The 26,939-nt window shown below is 40.7% G+C and overlaps 1 protein-coding gene across 4 annotated transcripts in view; it reads right to left on the reverse strand.

Moving 5' to 3' along the window:
• Positions 1 to 26,612, reverse strand: part of EDRF1 (erythroid differentiation regulatory factor 1) — a 33,766-nt gene extending 7,154 nt beyond the window's left edge. For 3 of the 4 annotated variants that reach the window (XM_010859162.1, XM_010859161.1, XM_010859164.1), the window contains exons 1-21: positions 26,389 to 26,612; positions 24,693 to 24,901; positions 22,682 to 22,748; positions 21,943 to 22,068; positions 20,757 to 20,881; positions 20,360 to 20,516; positions 17,278 to 17,379; positions 16,887 to 17,008; positions 16,063 to 16,174; positions 14,779 to 14,926; positions 14,581 to 14,689; positions 14,164 to 14,275; positions 12,658 to 12,918; positions 10,298 to 10,369; positions 9,627 to 9,777; positions 7,435 to 7,623; positions 6,979 to 7,179; positions 5,324 to 5,542; positions 2,871 to 3,094; positions 1,156 to 1,314; positions 831 to 980 (exon numbers count right to left, since the gene is read on the reverse strand). In XM_010859162.1, the coding sequence (XP_010857464.1) occupies positions 831 to 980; positions 1,156 to 1,314; positions 2,871 to 3,094; positions 5,324 to 5,542; positions 6,979 to 7,179; positions 7,435 to 7,623; positions 9,627 to 9,777; positions 10,298 to 10,369; positions 12,658 to 12,918; positions 14,164 to 14,275; positions 14,581 to 14,689; positions 14,779 to 14,926; positions 16,063 to 16,174; positions 16,887 to 17,008; positions 17,278 to 17,379; positions 20,360 to 20,516; positions 20,757 to 20,881; positions 21,943 to 22,068; positions 22,682 to 22,748; positions 24,693 to 24,901; positions 26,389 to 26,496 (3,123 nt within the window). In that variant the 5' untranslated portion in view covers positions 26,497 to 26,612. The remainder of the gene's footprint in view (positions 1 to 830; positions 981 to 1,155; positions 1,315 to 2,870; positions 3,095 to 5,323; positions 5,543 to 6,978; positions 7,180 to 7,434; positions 7,624 to 9,626; positions 9,778 to 10,297; positions 10,370 to 12,657; positions 12,919 to 14,163; positions 14,276 to 14,580; positions 14,690 to 14,778; positions 14,927 to 16,062; positions 16,175 to 16,886; positions 17,009 to 17,277; positions 17,380 to 20,359; positions 20,517 to 20,756; positions 20,882 to 21,942; positions 22,069 to 22,681; positions 22,749 to 24,692; positions 24,902 to 26,388) is intronic. The other variant, XM_010859163.1, reaches the window with a different exon arrangement.
• Between the last annotated feature and the right edge of the window lie 327 nt (positions 26,613 to 26,939).

Genomic DNA, 26,939 nt, shown 5'->3' on the forward strand with positions numbered 1-26,939 from the left:
GACAGAGGATGAGATGGCTGGACGGCATCACCGACTCGATGGACATGAGTTTGAGTGAACTCCGGGAGTTGGTGATGGATAGGGAGGCCTGGCGTGCTGCGATTCATGGGGTCGCAAAGAGTTGGACACGACTGAGCGACTGAACTGAACTGAGGCCAAGTAAATGAACAGTTATGCATCCACCTGGAAGAATCTCCAAAATGTGATGTTAACTAAACAGCAGTAAGTCACAGAAGAATATATACAGTATGGTTTGTTCTATAAAGTTCAAAACCAGATAAAATATAAACATACTGCTTAAGTGATAAAACAGAAAAGGTAGGGACATAATAGAAAATCTGGGACAGAAGTTAATCTGGACGGGTACTGAGAGAGACTCAGCAGGGGGAGGGGCACACAGAGTGCACCTGAAGGACCTTCCCTCCTTAACCGCAAAGTGAGGTACGCAGGGCTTTCCTTTGTTATTCCTTAAACTGTACAAATGCTTCACATGTATCCCCTGTGTCCTTTGATATGCATGCTCTATGTCACAGTAAAATTTTTTAAAACTGGGTGATGGATACTTTAAAATTGGCATAGAACCATTTCTATAAAGAGTAATTACATGAAAAAAAAAAAAGAGACTAAAATAATACACTCAGTAAATATCTAATTTTGCAAACTAAGGCCTAATCCATTGTAATGGAAAAAATATGCAACATGGGGGGAGGGGAAATACCTACCCTCCAAGCTTTTCTGAAATGGCTACAAGAACAGATGGCATTTAAAATCTATACAGAAATGTAAGAAAAGCAACACTTCTAACTGGACTGGAATCGGAATGGCAATACCTGGTTCCGCAGGCAGCTGTGGTACATGGACGCCAACCTGTGATGGATGGTTGCAGCTCGGTACTGACAGAGGGGCTGTCGGGCAGACACCGAGTCCACGTCGCAGTATTTCAGGGACTTCATCATCGCCTCGCTGACTTCTTTTTCAATCTGTGTATTTTTTTTTAAGGGAAAGGGAAAATAATGACCATCTCATAATCTTATATAAGAATTTTAAAAACAAATACTGCTCGTCAAGGAAAAGACTGTAACAGATGCTATGTATCTGTTACACAAAGGAATATATAAGGTTAATACTTCTACATAATCCAGCAAATATTATTACCTGCTCTTGAGCTTTTCTAGATAATGGAGCATAATCTTGCTGTAGAGTTGCCATCGTAAAATAAGTAGTGGACAGTTCCCAATTCACCGAGTCCCAGACGGCTGGGTGTATGTCCCGTGTTCCCAAGGACCTTAGAGCTTTCAGGTAGTAATCAACAGCCTGTAGGGAGCACAGAGGGCCGCTGTGACTCGGCTCAAGACGTGACTTAAACTAAAACACGCCTCACAGTCACCCCAAAGCAACTTCACTTGAGAGAATTCACAGGACAGTGTCACAAAGAAAGGGAGAAAAGTACATCAATGACGCTTTTCAGGGACGGAAGTAATTTCAAGTGGGCTGCAGGCCGCCCACCTTTCCTCTAGTCTGTCATCAGCCAAGCTGTTTTACGACTTGTGTGAACCATGAGGATGCATTCCTTCCTTCATTTTTTTCCCTCCTTTCTAAATGAAAATTATAGCTTATATAACTAGCAAACTAGATAAAATATTTTTTGACAAGTCTACAGATAGAACAATTTGCTGGGTTTGACTGTATAAAGCAGCAATCCTCCCCACCTCCGTCACAATGCTGAAATGCACGGTCATTGTATTCAGCCAAACAAAATCTCACTGAATTCCATCACCCACCAATAATTTCTACATTTCTGGTGTGTACTTATCCACTTTTTCTATGAATATATAAACTTAAGAAAAATAAGATCACTTTGTTTTAAAGCTCAATATGCAATGAACATTACTCACTAAATATAATTTAAACAGATTCAAAGTTCTTGACTAAATGCGTGTTCTTGAGTTCTTATACCTCCTCCAATACTAGATAGCACCATTTGCCAAAAAATTTTACACTTTGATAAAAGAAACTCAGTTTAAAAATTTCATAAAACTTTGAAATTGTTCTTACATATGAACCAGTTTTTTGCTCAAGCTTATTTGTTCTTTCTGCTACTGGGGCAGCTTATTTTCGATGATTCTTAGTTGTTCTTTTTGCCTTAAGGGCTTATTAACCTCTGAGCTGTCGTGTGCTTTATTTTCCCTAGATTTGGACCACTCTGCAACTATGCTTTCTGTTGTGCATTTAAAAAACAATTTTTATGCATATGAACATCCATCTTTGGATGGATTTTTGCTTTGCGATTTTTGCTCACAGTGTTATGAAGGCAAAGTCCCATCTCATCAGATTAAATATCTACCTGTGTTTTCCTTTGAGATTTCTACAGTTTCACTTCTCCATGTCGATCTTTCATCCATTTGACATTTGCTCTGGTGGTAGTTGTCGTTCAGTCACTGAGTCGTGTCCAACTCTTTGCGACCCCATGGACTGTAGTCAACCAGGTTTCTCTGTCCATGGGAGTCTCCAGGCAAGGATACTGGAGTGGGTTGCCTTTTCCTTCTCCAGGGGATCTTCCCAACCTAGGGACTGGACCCATACCTCCTGTGTCTCCTCACTGGCAGGCAGATTCTTTACCACTGCACCACGCAGACTGGGGTGGCTTTAATCTGGTTACACCAATGCAATTTACTGAACAACTGTGTTTTCCCTATCAATTCAACCTGTCGTCTTCACTACTGAATCCTTAGTATTAGGCCAGTTGCTGATGTCTCATCCTGTGCCATCACCACAGTTAACTATTTTAGTTTTATAACCTTTTAGTGGAGCTACAGCAAAGTGCAAATGACAAGTGTGAACAGATGAAGCCCAATATACAAGAGTGTTACCTTATTGTAATACAAGCCTTCTTCCGGTGAAAATTCGCGTTTAAATTCATCACCTGCGCCACAGTGTGCCTGTGCACAAATCCGCATGAGTCGCCCCGTGTTACATAATAAAAGGGCCGCATTTGTGGCGTCGTCGATTGACTCAAAGTTGTGAATTCCCTTTTCAAAACAAGAAAAGCTTTTTTTCCACAACTGTTGCTCTGCAGTGGACACAGTTTTGCTCACTTTGCCAAAAAAAGAAAGAAAACAATTGCGTAAGCAGGTATCAGCGTAAGCCCACCAGTGTGTCTCGATGAGAGGAGCGCGGCAGTGACAGGCTGTCCAGGGTAGCACCAGCCGCCTGGGTCAGCTGCAGCGCACTATTCTCATCACAGCTGTTGTATTCTCTTCACACCTGTTATGTTCTCATCACACCTGTTATATTCTTATCACACCTGTTATATTCTCATCACAGCTGTTATATTCTCTTCACACCTGTTATATTCTTGTCATACCTGTTGTTACATTCTCTTCACACCTGTTACATTCTCTTCACACCTGTGTTCCCCACCCCCAGACTTATGCTGAGGTCCTAAACACAAACGCAATTCCTTTAAGGCCATCTGTTGTTGCTGTTCGGTTTCTAAGTTGTGCCCTCCTCTTTGTGGCCCTGTGGACTGCAGACCACCAGGCTACTCTGTCCATGGGATTTCTCAGGCAAGAACACTAGAGTGGATTGCCATTTCATACTCCAGGGAATCTTCCCATCCCAGGGACTAAACTCGTGTCTCCTGCATTGGCAGGTGGGTTCTTTAGCACCCAGCCACCCGGGAGGTCCATAAGGTGGGACTCTGATCCAAAGTGACTGTCCTCATAAAAGAGACAGACGCCAGCAATGTGCACAGACAGAAGGCCAGGTGAGAAAACAGCAAGAAGGGGGCCACCTGCAAGCCAACGGGAGAAGTCTCAGAGAAATCCAGCCTTGGACTTTTAGCTCCAGACTGTGAGACATCAACTTCTTTGTGAAACCATCTAGTCCATTGAAATTTTTTTTTTAACTCTTTATTTTGTATTGGAGTACAGCTGATTAACAATGCTGTGATAGTTTCAGGTTGACAGCAAAGGGACTCAGCCATACATACACATGTATCCATTCTCCCCCAAACTCCCCTTCCACCCAGGCTGCCACATAACACTGAGCAGAGTTCCCTACTATATCCCTATGCTATACAATAGGTTAGTCTATGCTATTTTGTTATGGCAGCCAAGCACGCTAAAACAATATTCTGAATCCTCTTCTCTATTAATAAGCTGATATTAAAGCAAGCAAATAAGAACATCTGAGCAAAGCACCATTTTATAAAGATTCTAGAGACATGGTCCCTTGAATTTTAAGAGGCACAATCTGCATCTTCTCGAATTCTCCTTTCTGACTACCACTTTTCATATGCCTTTACTGACTTCCTCCTCCAGAGGCACCTTAAAAGCACATGTTCTCATATCTCAATTTAAAAAAATATGCTATATATGTATAAGTAACAACAAGAAAAAAGCTCAGGTCCTCCCACTAGCAATGACCTCTTGTACCCTAGCACCAAGCACCGCTCACAGGGCACAGGCATACAGTAACTTACTTATTCAGCTCATGCACGGTCCCCAGTTCTCTCCCTCAGCCCTTTTTGTTTCTCATGCTGTGTGTACAGCCTCTACAATTTCACCCATTCCCATGGGTTCAACTATCACCCTGATGTGAATGGTTCCCAGCCTAGTCTCGCTAACCCAAAGAGCTCTTGCTACCCCACACATTTCTGACTACTAGACCAGACCATTCACTCACATGTCCACTGGCCTCTCACACTCAACATGGGTCCAGAGGACTCCAACACCCTCTGCCTGAATCACTGAAGACCACTCGTTGCTACTCCCAACACCCCCTGACACGGTATCTCTGGCTCTTCCCTCCTGCCTACTCTGGTCAGGACATCCCACCTTACCCACGTCTGCCTGCTGATGCCCTACGTGTCACGTGCAATCTGCCCAAACTATACCTTCTTCCCACAAGCCTTCCAAAAACACGCAACTCGAGGAAACATCTTCTTTCCCCACTCCTCTACTGTACTGCACTGGTACTTACAGCATTTTTCAGAGATCTGTATTCATATCTGGCTTCCCAACTCGGAAAACTAAGTCTTAGCTGATTTTATATCCAGAACAAAGCCTACCACATGGCTGACTGTCCAACTCACTTCTGAACTGATCTGGTGGAGGACAGAAGACACTGAAATGATAACTCCCAAGGGAAAATAATGTCTCTTCCTACTTTGATTTCTTCAGGATTTAATAATAAAAGATAAACAGTGCATCCCTTTATGACATTAAACCAAATGCCACAGTTCTTGGCTTAACTATGTAAAAATCAGCATGATTTACTAACAGAATAGGTGATAAAGAGAGGACTCCAGAAAGATACTCACCTAGTCTCTCACTCTGCAACGCAGCAGCCTGATTCATGTAAAAGACACCGATTTCATTTCTAATGTTACCCATTCTCTTCAGTACTTGTACATAGTGTTCTGGATTTTGACTTTTTAAGTCACTAAACTGCAAGATTTCATTAGCAGCCTCATAACATTTACAACTAACTGAAAGTTGACTTTCTAAGTCTGTAGACAAATCAGTGGCCCATGCAAATCCTTAAAAGAAAAAGAGGAAACATTACCACAAGTCATACGAACCCTTCTTCCTTAGCATCTAAGTAATCTAATACTTTTAAGACAAAAGATCAAATAGATGCAATATAGTATAAACATATTAAAATTCAATTAATACCACTAAACTTTTAAATTTCAGAAGGTCTCTGAATTTATTTAAACAACTGCATTTTCTTGAAACATTAACATCTGATTAAGAGAAGTACTTTCCTGCCTAAAAATATCAAACAATTCCCAAGACCCAGATTTTACCGGATGTACTGCTTATTGGTACAGACCTAAAGTTGTCCACTGATACAGAGTAAACCATTTTTTTCTTTTTAATTACTGAAAACTGTTCTTGAAATAAATTTCTGACTGCTACCAGAGGCTAGTTATGTACATTTCCTTCTCCAGAGGATCTTCTCACCCCAGGGATCAAACCTGGGCCTTCTGCACTGCAAGCAGATTCTTTACCAATTTAGCTACAAGGGAAGCCTCGTTATATTGATAGCAAGTTTAAGTCGCAGAAGAAGCTAACTGATAAGCTCTAAAGACTTAAACCTGCCATCTAGTGGAGACTGGAGTAAACTCAGGGGCTGGGCCCAAAAACTCAAAAGAAAAAAGGGCAGTACCCCTGCTGCTAACTTTCAGGGAGCACATCACTCTTACAAAGAGGCACCTTAAGTGAAACTAACATGATGGGAGCTCCAAAAACAAACTACGGATTTTCTCACCACATCTATTAAAATAAAACGGTCATCTGAGAAATTCGGACAGGGAGGAAGGGAAGAAAGAGGGAGGAAGGGAAGAAACCCCCAAGGAAAATTATACATTTCCTCCCTCTGTGTACTCTCTAGATGTTAACAGTCCAAAACTTTGGGATGTGGGTATCAAGTGATATAAACAACTCAAGAGCATAATAAACAATTTCATGATACATTACAAAAGCACCTTATGTCTCATTTACTGCCCTAATCGCAGGTGCTTATATCTATTGGATAGAGCTAAGAGGAAGAATACTGCTGCTGTGGGCTAAAGTCTCCCATCTCCCAGGCTTAAAATCTGACGACTCCAAAAACACAGCCGTGAACCAAGTTCAAAAAATAACGACCTCTGTATCTTAGCCCCCAGGAACCATTCAGAAGGTAAAACATTCATTTTTACGCATTGCTAATTCCTTTTCAAAAGAAAATCATGGGTTGGTCAGTTGACGAAAGGGTTATTACAGAAAGACAGTGTAAAATGGTTAATATGATCGTCTCCAGAGATTATTTTTAGTTAGTTCCAGTTGTATAATTAGTAATTACAAAATACTTCAAAACCGTTTTAGACACAAATACACAGGATTGTGTTCAATGTTAACATTAAGAAACGATGAAACCCTGACATTTCTGGCACTTCTCTGAGCCACAGTGCAGGCCCCCTCCCTCACGTACCCTGGCAGCTGGACTCCCTGTGGAGGCTGTGCAGGATCTCCTGGTCCTCCTTCGTTTGGTAATTGAACTCCTCAAGGTGTGCCGCCCTGTTGCTTGCGTTCTGGGCCAGCATTAGCTGGATATCACCGCAGAGCGTCAAATACTGAGAAAGAAACAGCAGCACTTCAGAAAGCATATTGGTGCAGAGGCAGCAGTAAGTATCTATGTGGAAAGAGCAGGAAGGAGAAAAAACACAGCACGTTAAAAATGAAAGGACACAGTAAAACTTACGAAAATCTTTCCTGTATTTCAAAATGAAGGGTTGTTAAACCAGAGTGGAAAATACTAGGAAACATACAAGGTGAAAAAAAATTTTTTACATGAAAATTTCACTGAGTAAAATTTCACTGTGATTCAGATGCTTTCTCTGATCTCTCCTCCCAAAGCTATTACACATATTCATCTGCAGTGACTTACCATGGCTCTGCAAAGCTAATTTAATGTATCGTAATGCTCTTCCGTATTTCTGAAGACTCATGGCTGCATCAGACAAGACGTAATAGGCCTTTGATGACTTGAGAATCAGCTGCAGCTTCATTTTATGTTGCCAAGAACCAGGGATCATTCCAGATTGACTGGAATAATTACCCTTCTGAAGGGAGCCCACTACGACATGAGGGGGAAAAGACGCACATTTTATTTGAATATAAGTCTCACTGTAAAAAAAAAAAAATTGTTTCTTGATATAAACACACCAGGCTTCGGTACAATTAACAGCTACAACAAAACTGGTAAATACTAAGCTACTAAAACGCAGCGAAGTATTAATAGAATAGCAGTGTCTCAATACTCTTGAGATCTCCAAAGCCCCGCTTCCACGCAGCTGTCAACTCTGTCACTCTCTCTGGGGGTCACTGACATCACTGGGTTCATGACTGCCATCTACTTCCTTTCTCTAGCCTATGGGTCAACCTGCCCCAAAGTTCACGTTCCTGCTGCTGCTGCTGCTAAGTCGCTTCAGTTGTGTCCGACTCTGTGCGACCCCATAGATGGCAGCCCACCAGGCTCCCCCGTCCCTGGGATTCTCCAGGCAAGAACACTGGAGTGGGTTGCCATTTCCTTCTCCAACGCATGAAAGTGAAAGGTGAAAGTGAAGTCGCTCAGTCGTGTCTGACTCTTAGCGACCCCATGGACTGCAGCCCACCAGGCTCCTCCATCCATGGGATTTTCCAGGCAAGGGTACTGGAGTGGGGTGCCGTTGCCTTCTCCGTCACTTTCCTAAAGCACAGCTTTAATCACAGTAGAACTCCTGTTCTAAACATTAAAATGGTTCCTCACCACTTATTATGTCATGCTCAGCATCTTCCAGGTTCAAGATTTCTCGTTTTTTTGATCAGCTCTAATGTTTGAGTCTTTCAAAATACAAATGAAAAGTATTTAAGGCTCTTTTATGGTTTTATTCATGCCTGTATTTCTTTTTCCTCTGCTACTGTATGCATTTTCGATGTGTGAGGCATTGTCAGAGAACCAAAGATGAGGTTCTACTCACAAGTGTATTTGTGTGTGTGTATAAAACCATTAAGCACAGCTGAGGATGACTAAGGCAGGCTTCAGGAAGTGCTTACAGGACAAAGCGGTGAGGGAACCAAGGAACTGTGACTCAGACAGAGGTGGTGAACACAGAGGCCTTAAACAAGAGCAGGATATTCAACAGTTGAGAGGGGGAGGAAGGAACAGACAGAAAAGGCATTTCAGAAAAGACAACAGCATGAAAAAAGCAGAGACAGGAGTCTCAATGCCGGTGTGTACAAGCTCAGACCTGCACACAGGAGGCACAACAAATGCTGGGGAGGTGAGTCCTGCCACACCCCACTTACGCTCATGAAGAGAAAACCTTTCAGAAAGCTCTTGGTACTATTTTAAACATACAGGCTTTCAAAATACTTTTAAAATTAGCTGGAAATTGGTTTCAAAAAAGGGAGCGGGGATAGGATTGGGAAAAGAAATCAACTTAGATTAAAATGAGAAACTCAGCACTTTTACTTTGAAGCCCACATGTTCCTCGTGAAGTGACGTCCTTGAACAGATCAATGCTTTGTGAGTACTCATGCAGCTTAGTCCAGTGCTGTGAGGGGAACAGGCTGCCGCTGCTCTGGTAGCGCTGGTCGCCACACGCACTGCTGTGAACACGTTACCTGCACTAACTCACTTAATCCATACAGCACCCCTTTAAAGGAGCACTGCTTTTGTCTCTACTTTGGGAGAGAAAACAAGGCTCAGCAAAGTCAAACAACCTGCCCCAGTGAAGCTGAGACCTGAAGCTGTGCGGTTTGGCTTCTAAGTCCTTGTGTTTAAGCCCTCGACTGCTCCTACTGAAGCAAGGCTTTCTCAGGAGAAGCCTAAGGGCTGAGGGCATTAGTTCCTCACAGCGGGTGACAGGAGGAGGCTGGTTCCTTACGCTCTTGTTAGAAATATCTACCAAGGATCGAAATCACCCTGCTTTATTTTACACTTGAATGAAACGATATCTTCCCCTACTTTCCTTTCATATGTATCCTTTATCTGAATTCCTTTCAATGAAGGCCTTAATTGACCCAAATCTGCTACTGATAAAAGTCCAGTACATTATTCCATTGAAATGGCCTTATTTGCACTTCAATTCAACTTACTTTTGTCCAAAAACAAGGCCATCTGCTTCTCTAGACCCTCAGGACCCCCTCTTGTGGATTCATCCTCATATTTTAATGGGATTGGGGTGTTGGGGTCAGCAGCAGGGAGGTCACTTTCTTTTTTGATGCTGCTGTCCACAGACTTTAAACCCTTTAAAAAAAAGGAGAAATGTTTACATGTCACTGAACATCAACTGGAAATGAAATATAACACAGTATCTGGACAACCAGATACACTTAGGAGAATTTATATTTTGAAAACATACTTTAGAAACTATATTTGGCCTGAAAGTTAGGAAAAACTAATTTTCAATTCATGCTTTAAGGGGGAAAAATATCACAGTAGAATATCACTCAGAATAACATTTAGCTGATTCACTTTGCTGTACAGCAGAAACTAGCACAACATTGTACAGCCCCTATACTCCCAATAAAAATTTATTTAAAAGAAGATTAACATGCAGACACCAATAAACAAGTGAGAAGGCAATGGCAACCCACTCCAGCGTTCTTGCCTGGAAAATCCAGGGACAGCGGAGCCTGGTGGGCTGCCGTCTATGGGGTCGCACAGAGTCGGACACGACTGAAGCGACTCAGCAGCAGCAGACAAGTGCCATTTGCGTGTCAAGTACAAGCTTTACTCAAACAATGAAGTCTAAACTAAAACTTACCTCCAGAACGTAGCTCAGCACAAGCCTACAGCGCTCTTCTGTGTCATGACAAACTGGAAACGCACAACTGGGCTTCAGAAACAAACGTTAAAAATTATTAACATGCTGCCAATACAACAAACTCCATCTCCCAGGAATTACTAAAATTCTGCAAATCAATAAATTTTGAACTTTTCTGTGTATTCAGCTTAGTGAGGTATCTGTTTCAAGGTTAATGAACTGTTTCAATTACACACTAATCTTGTTTTAATTGCAGAGTAAATGGATATAAGCATCAACAAAAATCTTGTTTAAAAAGATCTTCCAGTATATGTTGCTTTAAGTACTTAAAATTAAAAATATAATTCTATTACAACCAAAAAAGCAAGCAAGAAATGTTTTAAATAAATCTACATCTAATCCGATAGGTCAGCTCACCCCCAGCAAGCACTACTAATGCTTGCTAACACACAGTTCACAATATCAGCAGTTTAGCAATGTTAACCAGTACTGCCCACGGTCTCATGTATAATGTATACACTTAATTAGGAGCAGAGCCAGTTAATAACCTCTGCCTACTGAGTGATACGATGTGTAAGTAGTTCTGTGAGGCATTCCACTTGGTGAATCTTACAGGCTGGAATTACTGCTCTCATTATACAGAGAAGTAAACTCAGATGTTAGGTGTTGTGTTCAAGCTTGCAGTGAGCGAGTGCTGAGTCCGGGGCCCTGGAGCCACACTGTCTGTTCCCAGAAAGTACTGAGATACGGCAGAGCTAACACAAAAGACATGTTTATATGAATGCTATTTCTGAATGCTTTTGATATTGATACAAAGTACTCTGCTAAAAAAAAAAATCTGTAAACACACCACTCACCAAATGTAACTGCATTCTGTTGACGAAGCAGTTTCCCAAATAAGGTAACTTTTACAACCAATGATTTTGTTTACAGTAAGAAACATTTTTTTTTACTGTACTGGGAGTTGCTCAAGCTGCCAAGTGCACTAAAATTCAGATGGACAGTTAATGACTTTTTCCTGCGGTGATTTAGTCAAATATTTACTGAACACCAATTATGTGCTGTGGGCTTCCGAGGTGGCACAATGGTGGTGAATCCACCTGCCAGTGAGGGAGATGCAGGTTTGATCCCTGGGTCGGGAAGATCCTCTGGAGGAGGAAATGGCAACCCACTCCAATATTCTTGCCTGAAAAATCCCATGGACAAAGGGGTCATAGTCCATGGGGTTGCAAAGAGTCAGACATGACTGAGTGACTGAGCACACGTGCACTTTATGGGTTGTAGCCACGGAGATACAGGAGAGCCTATATTTCCAGGGAGCCCATACCTCCAGGGAGCCTGTATTTCAGTGATGGGACACAGACACACGGGAATTTCAGGTACAGATTACCAGCCCCATGAAGGAGAAAAAAACAGAGCATGTTTTATCTAGAGCAGTCAGGGAAGGTCTCCTAGAGGAGGTGACATTTCAATCAACTTAGAAAAAGCCAGCCACAAAAAGGTCTGGGGAAAGGGTAAGTTCCGAGCACACGTGACAACAGATGCACAGGTCCTCAGGTGGGCATGACTCTGAACGTGAGAGACAGAGAAGAAGGCAGTGGGGCTAAGGTAAACAAGAGGAGAAATGAAGAAGAGGTCAGAAGGACAGGCAATGTTTTGGAATGACAGAGAGATCCTCTAAAAACCTATTTGAATATAAAATTTCCATCTGAAAGTTAACATCAGAGCTTAAAGTAAGAGATTATCTATAAATACGACTGGAAAGTAGTAATAATTTGGAAAAATGAAACACTGTCTAGAAAAAATGGATGGTATGACAGTCAACGCGATCAACACCAACAGAAACCTAACGGGCAGGAAGCTGTTAGGGTCCACTGGGCCGTGACCAGTCCCAGTGACCAGGGACATGTCCAACCCAGCTGACATGCCCACAGTCACTGAAAGGTACCGTCCTATGGCACAGGGACAAGGTACCAGGTCTCTTCACACATGGATCAACAAGCCGCCCATGCGCTCTGATTCTATGTTCACCAAGCCACAGATGCTGTCTCCCAGCAACACAGCAACTGGGAAGGGGCACCCTGAGGAGAGGGGGCTGCACACTGGTCACTGGAAAGAAAAATCTCCCACATGAAAATTAACATACTGACGTGTCATTTACACATCTGCCCACCGTCAGTTTACATGTGGGTCAGTGACCCTGTGACAATTATAAAACTGATTTTCAGATTTCATAGAGCTAATGATTATCAGATCCTATATCATGAAGGATTAGTTGAAGTAACGCCATCTTTTGAGAGGCTCACTGTACTCAATTAATTCCATTGATGAAATTTTAATGCAAATGTCAACATGCTTACCCTGATTTGATGAATGGATTTGTATTTTTCTGGAACGGACAGCTCTCCAACAGACTTAATTATAGCTACTGCTTTGTTATCGTCTGATGGGTCAGAGCTAGTGCTGTATGACCCGTTTTCATCGCTGTCTGGCATCTCCTCCTCCTCTTCACTGTAACTTTCATCAGAATTCTCATTTAATGGAGATTCTGAACTTTCTTCTTTTTTAGGTTCATCCAATTGAAAAAGTTCTGAAAGCATGTAATTGGCTGAAGCAATAATCTTACAAAAAGAAAAAAATATATTAGTGACTCACCAAAATTGAGCATTTTAAAACGAAATGAACTTTACTACTGTACTAAGAAATCTGAGGAGATCTACAGACAGGCATACACACAGAAACATTCCTGATTCTAAGTACCAATGCTCTCAATGTACTGTAAAATCCTCATGGGTTGACATGTGTATTTCCTGAGACTATTCCCAGCCTTCTCTCTTAAGAAAAAATTACAACTGTGTTTCACTGGAGACAAATTTTCATATGTAAAGTGTCACAACTAAAATATTAGCAAGCCATCACTCTGTATCAACCAAGAAACTGGAATTTACCATACAATTTACAGTTCTAGGGGAAAAACCTCCATGAGCTTAATGAGCAAAAAGTCCAGAAATTTCTGGTTTCCCTTAAAATTAGCATTTACGTTATCAGCATTATTCTACTCTATTATTTAAGTAATTCTTTATCACAGACATGCAATAGCCTTAACACTATTTTCTAACTTACTAACCACCACCTTAATCTGCAGTTAGATATTTAATCCAAAAAGTGTTCTGCCACTTTTCTTTGAAACCAGTTTCTCTTGGTTTGGTCTCTGGGAAAATCTTTATCTCCAAATTGAATATGGCTACAATTAAAATTAACTTGACTCTTTTAAAAAAATCATAAATCATAATACTAAGTATCTTTTCTGACTTAAACAGGATACAACAACTAGCCTTACACTGAGACATACAATTATCAAGTTCAGACCACTGAGGTTTGTAATAAGGGTGATGTAAAACCACGGGGTGCAAGACAGGTTTTTAAAGAGATGATTTTATATACTGAGGTACAGAATGTGGACCTTATTCATGTAAATGGGTCTTTCAAGACAGACTATAAAATAGTTTTCCACTTTCTAACAATGAAAATACAAAGGAAAAATGGCACTACTTTGTTAAAATTATGTGAGTTCTAAATTTATGGAACAAAATCTGGCGAAATCAATTTTAATATATTTGATTCAATAAACACAAAATATTTCAATATGTAACGTGTACACATGTGCACACACACAGACTCTTCAAAATTCAGTGTGTGTTTTCCATTTAAAGCACATCTCAGTTCAGATTAGGCACAACATGTGGTGACTGGTTAGCAAACCAGATCAGGCAGTTACAGACTATGCATTAGGTGGCGTTAATGTCTAGGCAACCATTCTCTATCAGAATGCCAAAATTCTTTTAGAGGGCGTATATTAATCTTACTTGAGGATGTCTGCTTTTGTCCAGCAATTTAACACAATTCAGAAGCAGGGTTCGAACCGTCCCATAGTGTTTCTTATTTTGATTCTTCTTCATCATCATGTTGCAAGCAACCCTAAAAGGAGTTTATATCAACTTTACTGCCCATTCATCATTTTCTCCAGACTCAAGTCTAGGCATGCTCTTCTTTCCTTCCAGCAGAATAAGGGCATAAGAAACAACAAAACATTGCGTTTTACACCCCTGCTCTTTTCCCTTTTCCTATTTATTTTGCAACAGTATATAGATGTATATACATACACATTTTTTAAACTATGAAAATCTAAAAGGTATTTAAAACCTTGGCATAGATAGTGAGGCCATATACTTAAAACTTTTAAATAAGGCTACTTCTTCATCTTAACTACTTAAAGCACTCACTTATATAAAAGAATAGCCACTGGCATTGTGAATGGATTTTGGTATTTGTCTTCAGTTTCTTCACAAAGAGTAGTGAGATCGTAGAGCTTCACTATATCACTGCCACTTGCTGGGAAGAAAACAAAACAAAAAACCAAATAAACCTCATTTTACAGCTGCCAATCAAATCAATGATTACTCATTGAAACATTAGCTTACCTTTAAATAGCCAATAGGTATGTCCTTCCTTGGTACAATTAGATTTTAAAAATGATAAAATATTTTGTGCAATGTCTTTTATGACTTTAGTAGAAAAATTAGAGTTTTCCAAATTGGGAATTTCTTCTGTCTTTATCATTTCATACTTCTATAAAACAGAGAAAAGACAGTTTGAGAAAACCTGCACAGCAACACTTCTCTTATTAAAGACAGACCACATGTATAAGTCCTGCAATTAGAGACCTTCGCAGCATGAGAGTTTAAGGCACTGGTTCTCGGTCTTTCTTCTGCTCTAATACTCTGAAGGAATCTGACCCGTCCTTGCCAGCAATGTGGTGGTTTACCACAGGAATAACTCTTAAGGGAGAGTCATCACCATACTTTGAACCACAGACTTAGGCACATCTCATTTCTGTCCCAACCACAGAATAAGTTGTACTGTACACTTTCTTCCATTCTACCCTCATGGTTTTCAACTGGGAAGGTGATAAATCAAGGTAGACTTCACCCAGTAAGCTTTCTCAAAATACGTTTTTGGCTTTTTCTTTTCCCAGACACCAGAGTCACCTGGGCAGGATCTCCAGTGCACACTGCTTTTCCTTTGAGTTCTGGACTATTCCTTTAAAGAAATGGAGCACGGGGGTGGGGAGGGATGGGGTGTGTGTGGAGGACAGGCTGCAAGGCTATCACCATCACAATCTCTAAAGTGCCTCCTCATTTTTTTTCTAGCTTGTCTCCGGCTCGCACTTCCCTAAATGCCTCTGAGCATATTTTCTGAAATACTCTATAAGACTAGAAACTGCAACTCAATTGGAAAACAGACCAGGTCAAAACAGAAGCGACCACACCCTTCTCTGGTCATCCAGACTCGCTATCTACTTTATGCAGTTACTGCTGGGCCCTTCCTCAACATTCTGCATCAAGTATTCATATCTGTACACCAAATAGCAGTACACGATAATGAACACACACCTTCACTGTTCAGACACTTTGAAGTAATTACTATGGGTGCTTGCCTTAAAATTACAGTTCTCCAGCTAAAAATGTAGATTTTAGAATATTTATGACCTGCTCACAAATTACCTATAAGTTAAACTCCTGTAACATCTAGAATTCTGACAGCACCAACTCAAATATAATAGCACTCTAATTTCAGTTTAGCCGTAGTTATCTTCCTTGCCAAAATATACCTTACTCAAGAGTGTTAAACACTTTAGTGAGGTACTTTCTGCCCCAGTCTGTAGTTGAGAGAGTATTTCAAAAGTCACACTGTATCAGGCTTACCTGTACAATTCCATTTACATGAAAACACATGACAAGCTCTGGCACGTTGCATATCAGGTTGTCCAACCAATAGTCAATTCCAGTAAGCACATTAATTGGTTTGTTGTTATCCCTAAAAACACATTTCTGGTGTTATTTGATTAATGAAAATGTTCCATTACAAATCATCTGAGACTTACTGCCCTCATTAGAATGTTTTAATCTGTCCTCCCTAGTTGGAGAATGCCATTTATGCTTCTCTTCTGATGAGACATGCATACGCAGCTCATGGGGTATGTTGTGCTTCACATCTTCCCATAAGCTTTGCTTGGACTCCTAACGGGTGTCCGTAAGAGCTTTCAGGAGCAACAGGAGGAACTACGACACAGATGACTGGGAGCCTACTGCACAGTCCTCACACAAACTGCAGTGAAGACTGACCAGCACACATCACAGCGCCCAAGTCAGAACTCACACAGGGTAGACGATGTGAACACGTACAACTGGAACATTAAAAAATGCTTACAAGCAGTTAACAGGAAGCTGGTAAACCACCTTCTTAACTGGTTAAATAAACTGTACTCTATTCTCACAAGTTGTAGATTCAGACCTAAGACTCAGTCAGTACAGCAGGTCTCTGACTCCACTACTGAGGACAAGAGTGAAAAGCCAGCCACAGGGTTTTCAGCACTTGCTGAAACACTCCTTCCGTACTGTGGCCATTTCAACTGGTGCAGGAAGGAGGGAAGTGAAAAAAAAAAAAAACTAGAAAAAGGAAAGGATGCCAAAATAAGCAGGTGAAAGCAAACTGGAACACGATTCTAAAGGAACATAATTCTCGTTACCTGAGACGTAAGCTGACTGCTGGATATCGGCCGCCTCCAAAGATAGGCATGTTGGAGCCAACTAACATGTGTATGTCTTCAAACGTCCACAAAATATTCCGAACAAAATCATTTTTAAGACCCTTTGATTTGAAATAAAATAGAAAGATTATATAATAAACAGGGGATCTGTAATCTCCCCCCATGAGCCACAAAAAGACTAGAAGAAGGAAAAGACAAAGAAAAGATAAATGAAGCCACAGTGCGAGAAGATCACAGAGATGCTTAGGAAGAGATTTTTAGGATCAAGTGGATTTTTTTTCCCCTATAAATTCCAATTTAAGACTAGCTCTTAGATGACGAAGTAGACTGGGGATGTGGTGTCTCGACTTGGACCCCACAGAGAGCATACCTGACTGTTCTCCCCGTCATTGAATAAAGGAGTCAGGTTTTGTTCTTTAGGCGCTGAGGCCACATGCCCCACTATGTATGAGGGTTCAAGAGGCTCACTTCCCTGTGAAAAGTGCAAGGACAGGAGTGATTCTGCTGTCATAACTTCTTACAGATGGCCTACTGTTAAAGAGTATCACCCACACATCAAGGCATACAGCTCAAACTTGCTCTTGTAAATTACAGCTGATATGAATCATTACCTCTCCTCACGGGGTGCATACTTCAGTTCCTAATTGTCAGTCACTATAATAAGCTAAACACATTTGAGATCTTACTTAAATCAAGACTAAAGATTTATTTTAAGCTTTCCAAGCTTTTTTTCCTCTTTTTTGGGGTGCACTGAACAGGACTGCTCTTTCAAAGCCTATTCCATCACTACTGGATTAAAAATTTCCTAAGAAACCTCAGCCATATTTTTGTGACACTGGTCATCAGAACAGTCCTCAGTTTCACACAATCTAATGTGTTTTTCACAGAAGTCTAGTCTCTGGGGTACTTGGTGGAAAATTCCCAGAGTCAGATCTGAAAAACACTGTTTACAAGGATTTGCTTTTGGAGAGTAACAAAGATTATCACCATAAAAGGCTCCTGAGAGGTCCTGCACTGGAAAAACCTACATGACCTCTATATAATCCATTAGTCCCAAATTTATTTGATCTTGTAAAACTTTTTATTCTTATTACAGATTATTATTATTCTTATAATTATCTGTGGAATATATTTTGGAAAAGACATAGGAAGAGGAACCTTTGACGTAGTAAACGCGTCCACTGATTTTCCAACCATTAGGGCAGCTGCCATTAAAAACCATTAAGAAACATTAAACCAAGATGAGCAAGCATATGTGTGTGTACCTGTGAGCATATGTGTGTGTTGCTTATTCCTATTTGTGTGCTAATAAGCTTAGCACCAGTTTTCAAAGAAAGTAAATATGAGGTAAGCAGCGGGAGATCTCCAGTGCTTTTGCATGTCTTCTTTGCAAAGGTCCTTAAAGAATTTCAATCATGTACGCTATTGTTTATTTATACAGACAAGTTATCGACCTATGGATCAATTCCCAAAATTATATTTGCCACGTATTGCTTTAGTGGGATTTATAGGTTTCTAGGTTATAATGTTCTTAATAAAAGTTTGGCTCCAAGGCCAGACCAGAGAACTACTTAAACTCTATTACTGCTTAACATGGGCCTCAAACGTGCCGATTTAGTCTTGGGAGCAAGAATTCATGAATTGAAGTTTAGAGATTTATATATGTCACAGAAACCATTCTGTAAAAGATTATTTGTAGGCAGGGTAGCTCTGCTTAGGGATATGCCATTGCCCAGACAACTTGACTGCTCATAGGGCAGTCTAAATGTGTGGAATATACAGACACAGTGGAGTACTGCTGTGAGAACAGGCCTCTGATCAGAAAGACCAGGGTTTAAACCCTAGCTTGAACTTCACCAGCTGTGTGACCACAGACAAACATCTACTTTTTATGAGCTTTATTTATTTATTTGTAAAACAATACCATCAACATAATACATATGCAGCTAAAAGGATGAAAAATACACACGCCATACATGGCATAACGTATGTGGCATAAGAAGCATTAAATAGATTCCAGTCACTTCTTCCACAGGCAAGTCTATAGATTCTCAAAAGCCTCCAAAGTTTTTCAAAGTAACCTTTAAAGGACAGAATGATAAGGCTGATACAGGGGAGATGGGCAGCAGGACTAGAATTTTCATTATGTGGTCTTTTTATAATGTGTGTGTTTTGAAGTTAAAGAATACTAAATAATTTTTTAAAAACTCCTTCAGTAAAGTATAATCACATATTTTGCTGTTGGCCAGTCGCTAAGTCATGTCTAACTCTTTGCGAGCCCGTGGACTATAGCTCACCAGACTCGTCAGTCCTCCACTATCTCCCAGAGTTTGCTTAAATTCATGTCCATTGAGTCGGTGATGCTGTCTAACCATATAATCAAATCAGAAAAGTACATAAATTATACAGAACACAGTATAATGACTAATTAGAAAACAAATTATCCATGTAACCACCACCCAAGTCATGACACAGAACCCTGCCAGGACCCAGCACCCACGCCCCTTCTCATTTCTATGTTAATAACTTCCCTACCTCCTGGGTTATCACTATGTGGACTTGGATGCTAATTACTCCCTTATGCTTCCTTACAGTGTTCCCAACTCTGGAAAAAAATTAAGTTCACTACACAGTTCAGTGAGGCATCTCTATCTGAAAACCTACTAAATCAAAATCAGGTTAAAGGTATTTTGTCTCCTATGACCTTATAATTTGCGAGGACAGAAACAATCTAATAATGAACGTTCAGTGTGTGAGAGCACACAGTCAGAGGAGAAATGCAATTTACCAAGTTACCTCAAGCTTGTCAATTTTCCTAAAAATAAACATGCACCATTTACATCTATGGAGTTACTTGACACACAATAAGGACAAAAACAAATGAATAGTAAGAAGAAACCAAAAATATGAGATAAAACCAAAAATATGAGATAAAAGAGGTCACAGTCCATTCTCTCTTCTTTCTAAAAGCTTTATAACGTTAATGTAGGTTAAGTCTTAGCAACTCCACTGGGAAAATGTGCAGAGCTATTTCAGGACTAACAAATCCAACTGTAAGTTAAGGTAGAAGGCTAGTATTTAAATTACAAACAGGCCTGTGAGTCTCAATATCTGAAAGGCACTTAATATTTCCACAGTTTAAATACACCATATCTCCTTATGACTACGAGGAGATAAATCAGTATTGATAAACATATTAATAAGCTATTTAAATGTGGTTAAAACTTTAAAAAACATCTTTGAATTATTTCTTGAAAAAAATCTGATCTAGCCATCCATAATAACCCTTGTAAATTCCATACTGAAAAACTAAAAAAAGGACTTTTTGTACCTGTGAAGACATAAATTGATAGAATATTTTTTATTCCTATTTCTCTATTTTTTATTCATAGGATAATTGGCTTTGTCTCCTTAAATGATTTTGCTGAATTAGCATCTAAGCAATGTCTAACCTGACTGGAAGCACTGGGATCTTCAGAGACTGAAGAAGGCATTTCAAAGGGGGCAGGCCATGAAGCCCCATCTGAATCATTGGTCTGATCAGAGCTGGACGACTCCTGCTGTTCTGTGGCAGACGGGACAGGCTGAGCAGCTCCATCACCATTGATACTGGCCAAATCAGAAGCAAAAAAAAACCACATTGTTACTTAAGCTAACTTTATGTAACAGCCCACCAGTTTTAAAAAACTAGATTCTATAACCAAGCATAAATCTCATTAAAAAAAGGAATACAGGACAAATGTCAACAATAACAGTAGCCAAAAAATTGCCTTTACTGGCTTCAAATTAAGTTTTATATCAGAATTTCATTTTTTCTCTTCAAATAAAAATAAACAAATAGCTAAGTACCTGTAATACAAAAACTTCGAAAGAATAGCCTTCTGATACCAGTGTTCTTTGCTTTTTTTCTTCCTCTGCCATTTCTGATCAATAAGTCTTTGATAAAACTCTTTTAACCATGTCCAATCACCAGTCTGGTAACATAAGAAATTGATAATTAGTGCCTGGGATAAGTCCCACTATGCACAAAGCATTAAAATTATCTGTGTGTTTATAAGCTGCAAGGAAGCAGGGCTGTGATTCTTAAGACTGCCCAGTGGCTAACACATACAGACTGAACTGAACTGTGATCTTTACAAACAGAAAAACATTTACTATAAATGTCAGTTTAAATCACTGTAACTTCTTTTCCTTTATCAAAGCATTGCAAGAATATTCTTTAAGAGTCGTCTATGGGAGTGAGTGGCAAGACCATGAACTATTTGCAATCAAGAACTTTGTAACAACAAGGTAAATACAGAAATGTAGAGTCAGCTTTCAGAAGCTGCAGCATTATTACATTTTACAAAATAATGGTGACTCCCCTCCTAGTTCGGTTAGTAAAGGATCCACCTGCAATGCAGGAGACCTGGGTTCAATTCCTGGGTAGGGAAGATCCCCTGGAGAAGGAAATGGCAACCCACTCCAGTATTCTTGCCTGGAGAATCCAATGGACAGAGGAGCCTGGCGGGCTACAGTCCATGGGGTCCAAGAGTCAGACACAACTGAGCGACTAAACCACCACCACAAAAAAACGGTGCAAGACAACAGTCATTTACCACACACAATTTGAGAAGCTCTGCTTAAAGAGAACCAATTAATTCTGACATAACTACATATTCAGAGGAATAATTTGCTAAACATTTTTCACATTTCCTGGCAGCCATGTTTGGTGACAATCTATTTAATACAGACATGAAAGGATTTTTCAAAAATTTAACCAGTCCCTTAAACTTCATATTTTTCATAACTTTCTTCACTTCACCCTTTTACTTATAAGAATTCTGGCTACTGGTATCAATAAAATAAGTTTCTCTACTATTCTCTTTTCTACCTTTTTCTTTATTAAGGCTTTTTAATCTGCAGTTAAACTTTTCATTTCTCGGTTGAAGCACTCAACCACGTTTTCACTTTGTCCTTTCTTTGAAACAAAATCACATTTCTAGTGCCCAAAGTTGTTAAAACAGTGCTTTTCTTGTTATTTCTCAAGAATTACCTGAGATGATCTCATAAAGAGTTCCTGGATATCTAACTCGTCTAACAAGAGAGTCCTTCCTATGCGGTGCACAGCCATGCTCACGTGTGATTTGCTGTAGGGAATCTTCAGAAGCTTTTTTATGTTCTTAAAAAATACAAAAGGAAAAACAGTTTAGAAACACCTTTGCGGTATGATCTGGAATCTTTCAAATTTAACTTCACTCAGTTTTAAAGCATAATAAACCTTATTTCCTTAAGTTCATATAAATTGTACCTTAAAGAACTACCTACAAACCCATGGAAGACAGAGCTTAAAACCAGAATCACCCACACTTTACCAGTCTCCGTGTGTTAATGTCAATGACAAAGATTTACTTTTACATGATGGACTTTCATAAAGTATATACAGGTCACACTGTTGCAGTGACCCAAGCTTTTAGCATCTCAGAAAAAACTGGCCAACTAAGCATCAACAGATTTTACTACAAGTATCGTATCTATTTTTCAACCAGCAACATTACATAACCCAACACTGTAACTGCTATCATTAAAATACAGCCATCAATACCACTGCCAGTATTTTGTGAGTTGTTCCCTCCTCTTTGAGAAATGATGCAGTGTTACTTTAATAAAAAAGGTGTTCAATAATCAGACAGTTGTAGCTTATTTCATCACTAATTTTTCCAGGCTGCAGAAAAGAGCAGGCTATAAATCCCCAGCACAAACATCCCAATTATAGTCGCAAAGAGGATACTTACTTCAGAGTCAGAGACAACATCCACATCGTTTCCCACTGAATCAATAAAGTCGTATGCCATCCCAAAACTAACGGAGAAAACAAAGGCCACAAAAGTCACGTTCATGGTGGGGCAGGTGGTGTTGTAACAGAATACTATATTTCAGCACTTCTTGGATACACATTTTCCACACTCTGACATCTCTGAAAACAGTATGCCTATCACCATTACAGTTGGCTAGTTTTTCCTTCTTAGTGGTACATAAAATAATGGGGTCACTTAACAGATATAGAAGATAAGACTTGTGGTTGCCATGAAGGAGTGCAGTGGGGGAGGGACAGACTGAAGTTTAGGATTAACAGATACAAACTATTATATACAGGATGGATAAACAACAAGGTCCTACTGTATAGCACAAGGGACTATATTCAATACTCTATGATAAACCATAATGGAAAAGAATATGAAAAAGAATATACATACATGTATATACACATATAACTGAATCACTACTGTACACCAGAAACCAACACATTATAAGCCAACCATATTTTTAAAAATTTTGTTAAAACAAATAAAAATGGGACAACTTAAAATCAATGGCATCTTAAATTTGATACAAGACAGAAATACAACAGTAATAGAAGCAATAATAGAAAATATTTAGAATAAAAACAATTACAATCATTTTTATTTTTGTAGTCATGAAATCTAAAAAAATACGCAATGGAGAACAGTCAGTTTGAGTTATTCTTTTTAGATGGGGAGACAAGAAAAACAACAGCAGAAACATTTATAAGGATTTTAGTCTCTGGGATCATGTTCCCAGTGATATACACTAGTACCGTTTTAAAAAATGTATTTGAGAAAAAAATGCACACAACACCAATTCAACCACAAGGAGAAAAAATAGCTCACTGAGCACCAAACGTGTGCCAGGTACCACGTGAGGCACATCTATAATCTGCAAGTGTGAAAAGCAGCTGCCGTCACCGTTTTTCAGTGAGGAGGTGGCAGAGTCAGAACACTCTTTTAGGACTGCCTCACTTCAAAGTATGCTGATGATTTACCACATGGGCTGGGCAAGCTCTTAACCTGTCCAAGCCTCACTTTTCTGAAGGAAAGTTAACAGCACCAAATTCAAAAGGTTGTTGACAGAATGAAACGAGATAAGCACATAAAGTACTCAGCAGTGTCTGTACACTGTCAATATAATTGTCAGCCAAATCACTTAATAACATTTAATTCTGCTTTATTAAGCCATTTTTCTAAAAGAAGACATGCAAACTATTTGCAATTTTTTTGATAGTATAAATAATGCTACATACAAGCAACATTTTGCAAACATTAACTTTTACCTCCTGAGGCATCAGGATAATTTCCAAATCACTGGCACGTAAGGTATTACTATATTTATGGCTCCTGCTGTATGTTATGTGGAAGTACTTTAGGTTCAATCACTGAGAGGGAGAAAGGGAAGCCCCCACATTAAAAGGTCAACAAGAATATGGACATCAGTACATTCTTCTCTGTAAGACCCAGGCTTCTTTCTCAGCCTTAAATACCACCAGCAAAATTTCCAGCAACTGTCGAAGTCAAGGGTATATATCTAAACATGCTGTGTTTTTACATCACTGTTGTTTCAGACCAGACAATCCACCACCATTTAATGAAAAATTCCACAGAACAGGTTAGGCAGTTTTAAGGGTTTTCCCCCTGAGACTCCATATTCACATAATCAAAAGGTATGAAAACTGGCTAAAATGAAACTAGTTAATTGAATTTTAGTGGTCAAAATTCATCTTTGTTAATAGCGATGCAGACTTGAAGGAAGCATATGCAATTGATATCTTCATATTTTAACAGAATCCTATTATTGTGAAAAAGCATAATGAAAGTCAAATATAATCTTTTTCTAAAGTGAAGTCTTGGTATGTTGATGAGCATTATAAATTACGCTGAAAAGCAAGTCTTAAGAGTTTTAAGGTGGAGGGTTGAGGAACAGGTAAAAATGTCATTAATTAATATTTACCTGGAAAATGGCTTGCTTTTCCTACTATTGCCAAGAATGGTAGTTCCTGCCGGTCCTAGCTTGGCACTCTCTCGTAACCAGTTGGCAGGTGGGAGTTTCAAGTCTGTTTTCTCTTCGAGGCGTGCAAATGCCGTCCGAGGAGGGGCAGAAGAGTATTTCACCACAGCTCGGCTCTTCACTTCATTGCCTCCGAGAAATAAAGCTGATCCCTGATTAACATGTTAAATGAAACTTTAATGTATATTACTAGGAATCAAAAAAAAATCCCATCTTAATAATAATAATTGAAAAACCCTACCACATCAGGCTTACAAGAATATGCTACATGTTACTAGCAGCAGTTGATAAATGGGAGCATAAATATGTACAATTTACTTAGCTCTTTTTCACATAATTTCAAAGAGAAAAGATGAGTCAAGGAGTATCATGGTTATGGTTATTAGCTAGGAAACAGGCCATTCAAACTGTCTTTTAAAACATTCATAAGGGCAGAAGCAGAAACCAGGGAGTAAACAGTACCACAGTAACTAAACGCAAAGTGTAATAAAACCTCTGTTCAATATTAAACATGTATTTTAATTTCAATAGCATGCATCATTTAGGAAGTGATTTGTGGTAATATCTGGGCCTTCCTCGTTTCTAAGTGTTTAGTAATTCACTGGTCAGTCTATTACACAAATACTCTGAATGTCTAACTTCACATCAAGGCAAGTCACTGGGGGATCTGCAGATTTCACCCACATACCTCCAAGAAGGCTCAGGGTCAGAGTTAACTCTTCCAACCTTCTCTCACACAGTCCCTTTTCAGCCAGGCAAACACTTTGCGCCCTTCAAATACTAGCTCAGTCCCATCTCAGTGAGCACACTCTCTGTCCTCCTCCAGCTCTGCAAGGCTGGGTCAGTTTTGGAGCCACTTGTGGTGTTGAAGAAGACTCTCAAGAGTCCCTTGGGACTGCAAGGAGATCCAACCAGTCCATCCCAGAGGAAATCAGTTCTGAATATTCATTGGAAGGACTGATGCTGAAGCTGAAACTCCAATACTCTGGCCATCTGATGAGAAGAACTGACTCACTGGAAAAGACCCTGATGCTGGGAAAGACTGAAGGTGGGAGGAGAAGGGGACGACTGAGGATGAGACGGTTGGATGGCATCACCAACTCCATGGACGTGAGTTTGAGCAAACTCCGGGAGTTGGTGATGGACAGGGAGGCCTGGCCTGCTGCAGTCCATGGGGTCGCAAAGAGTCGGACACAACTGAGCGGCTGAACTGAACTGATTCCTACCTGCGCTCATCGAGAGAAGGGATCGTGTCAAACTCACCTGTGGGCTGGCATGGGCTGGGAAGCCAGGGTCGCTTTTGACACGCATGACTTGCATGGTAAATATGTGAGTCGACAGGCACACGGACTTTGTTTCCTTAGGAGGCCCGTAGGGAAGACTTACATGGTAAATACCTGAGTACCTGTCCAGAGGCACACGGACTTTGCCTCCTCAAGGGGCTCGTCGGGATGACTTGCATGGTAAATACCTGAGTACCTGTCCACAGGCACACGGACTTTGTTTCCTCAGGGGGCCCGTCGGGGAGGCGTGGAGAAGGCTCCACCAGCCGCCGGGCACCATGACATCCCTCCCGGGCCGAGCCGACCCACAGCCACCCGCGGGAGCCCTGCAGGTCCCGCCCCCAGGGAGGACTCACCTGTGCAGAAGGTTCCTCAGACTCCCCTTGGGACAGGAGGCTGAGCCCTCCCCGAGCAGCGGCCCCGGCCGGCGGAGTCTCGGCCCCGGCCTCCTTAGAGTCCGCCATCACCTCGTTCTAGGGGAGGCCAGGCGAAGCTCGACCCGAGGAGCCGAGACGGATACCTGGGGCCCAGAGGCGCCGCCGCAGACAGCGGAGGGAGCGGTAGCGAGGCCCCGCACTTCCGGCCTCTGACAGGAAGAACGAGAGCGGACGCGTTCAAATCTCGCGAGCTTTGTGCCGGAGGCCCGGCCCCGCCTTCCCCGGTGGCGGCCACCTTCGCGGAGGCGGTAGGGCTGGGGGCGGGAACTGTAGTGCGCCTGCGCCTGTCAAAGGCTCTTCGGAAACTAGGTCTCGCGGTAATGACTCCCAGGCTCCACCCCTTGCACGCCGGTCCTCTTTGTTGGCAAACAGTCCTTGGGACTTGGGCTCGGGGTAGAGTCGGGGTCTCCCCTGTCCCTCTCTGAGTTTGGGCGGGGAAAAGCTGCCGTAGGTGTAACCAGCGGCTCCTG

The sequence above is a fragment of the Bison bison genome, unplaced genomic scaffold (genome assembly GCF_000754665.1).
Source record: "Bison bison bison isolate TAMUID 2011002044 unplaced genomic scaffold, Bison_UMD1.0 scf7180017864456, whole genome shotgun sequence".
NCBI lineage: Eukaryota > Metazoa > Chordata > Mammalia > Artiodactyla > Bovidae > Bison > Bison bison.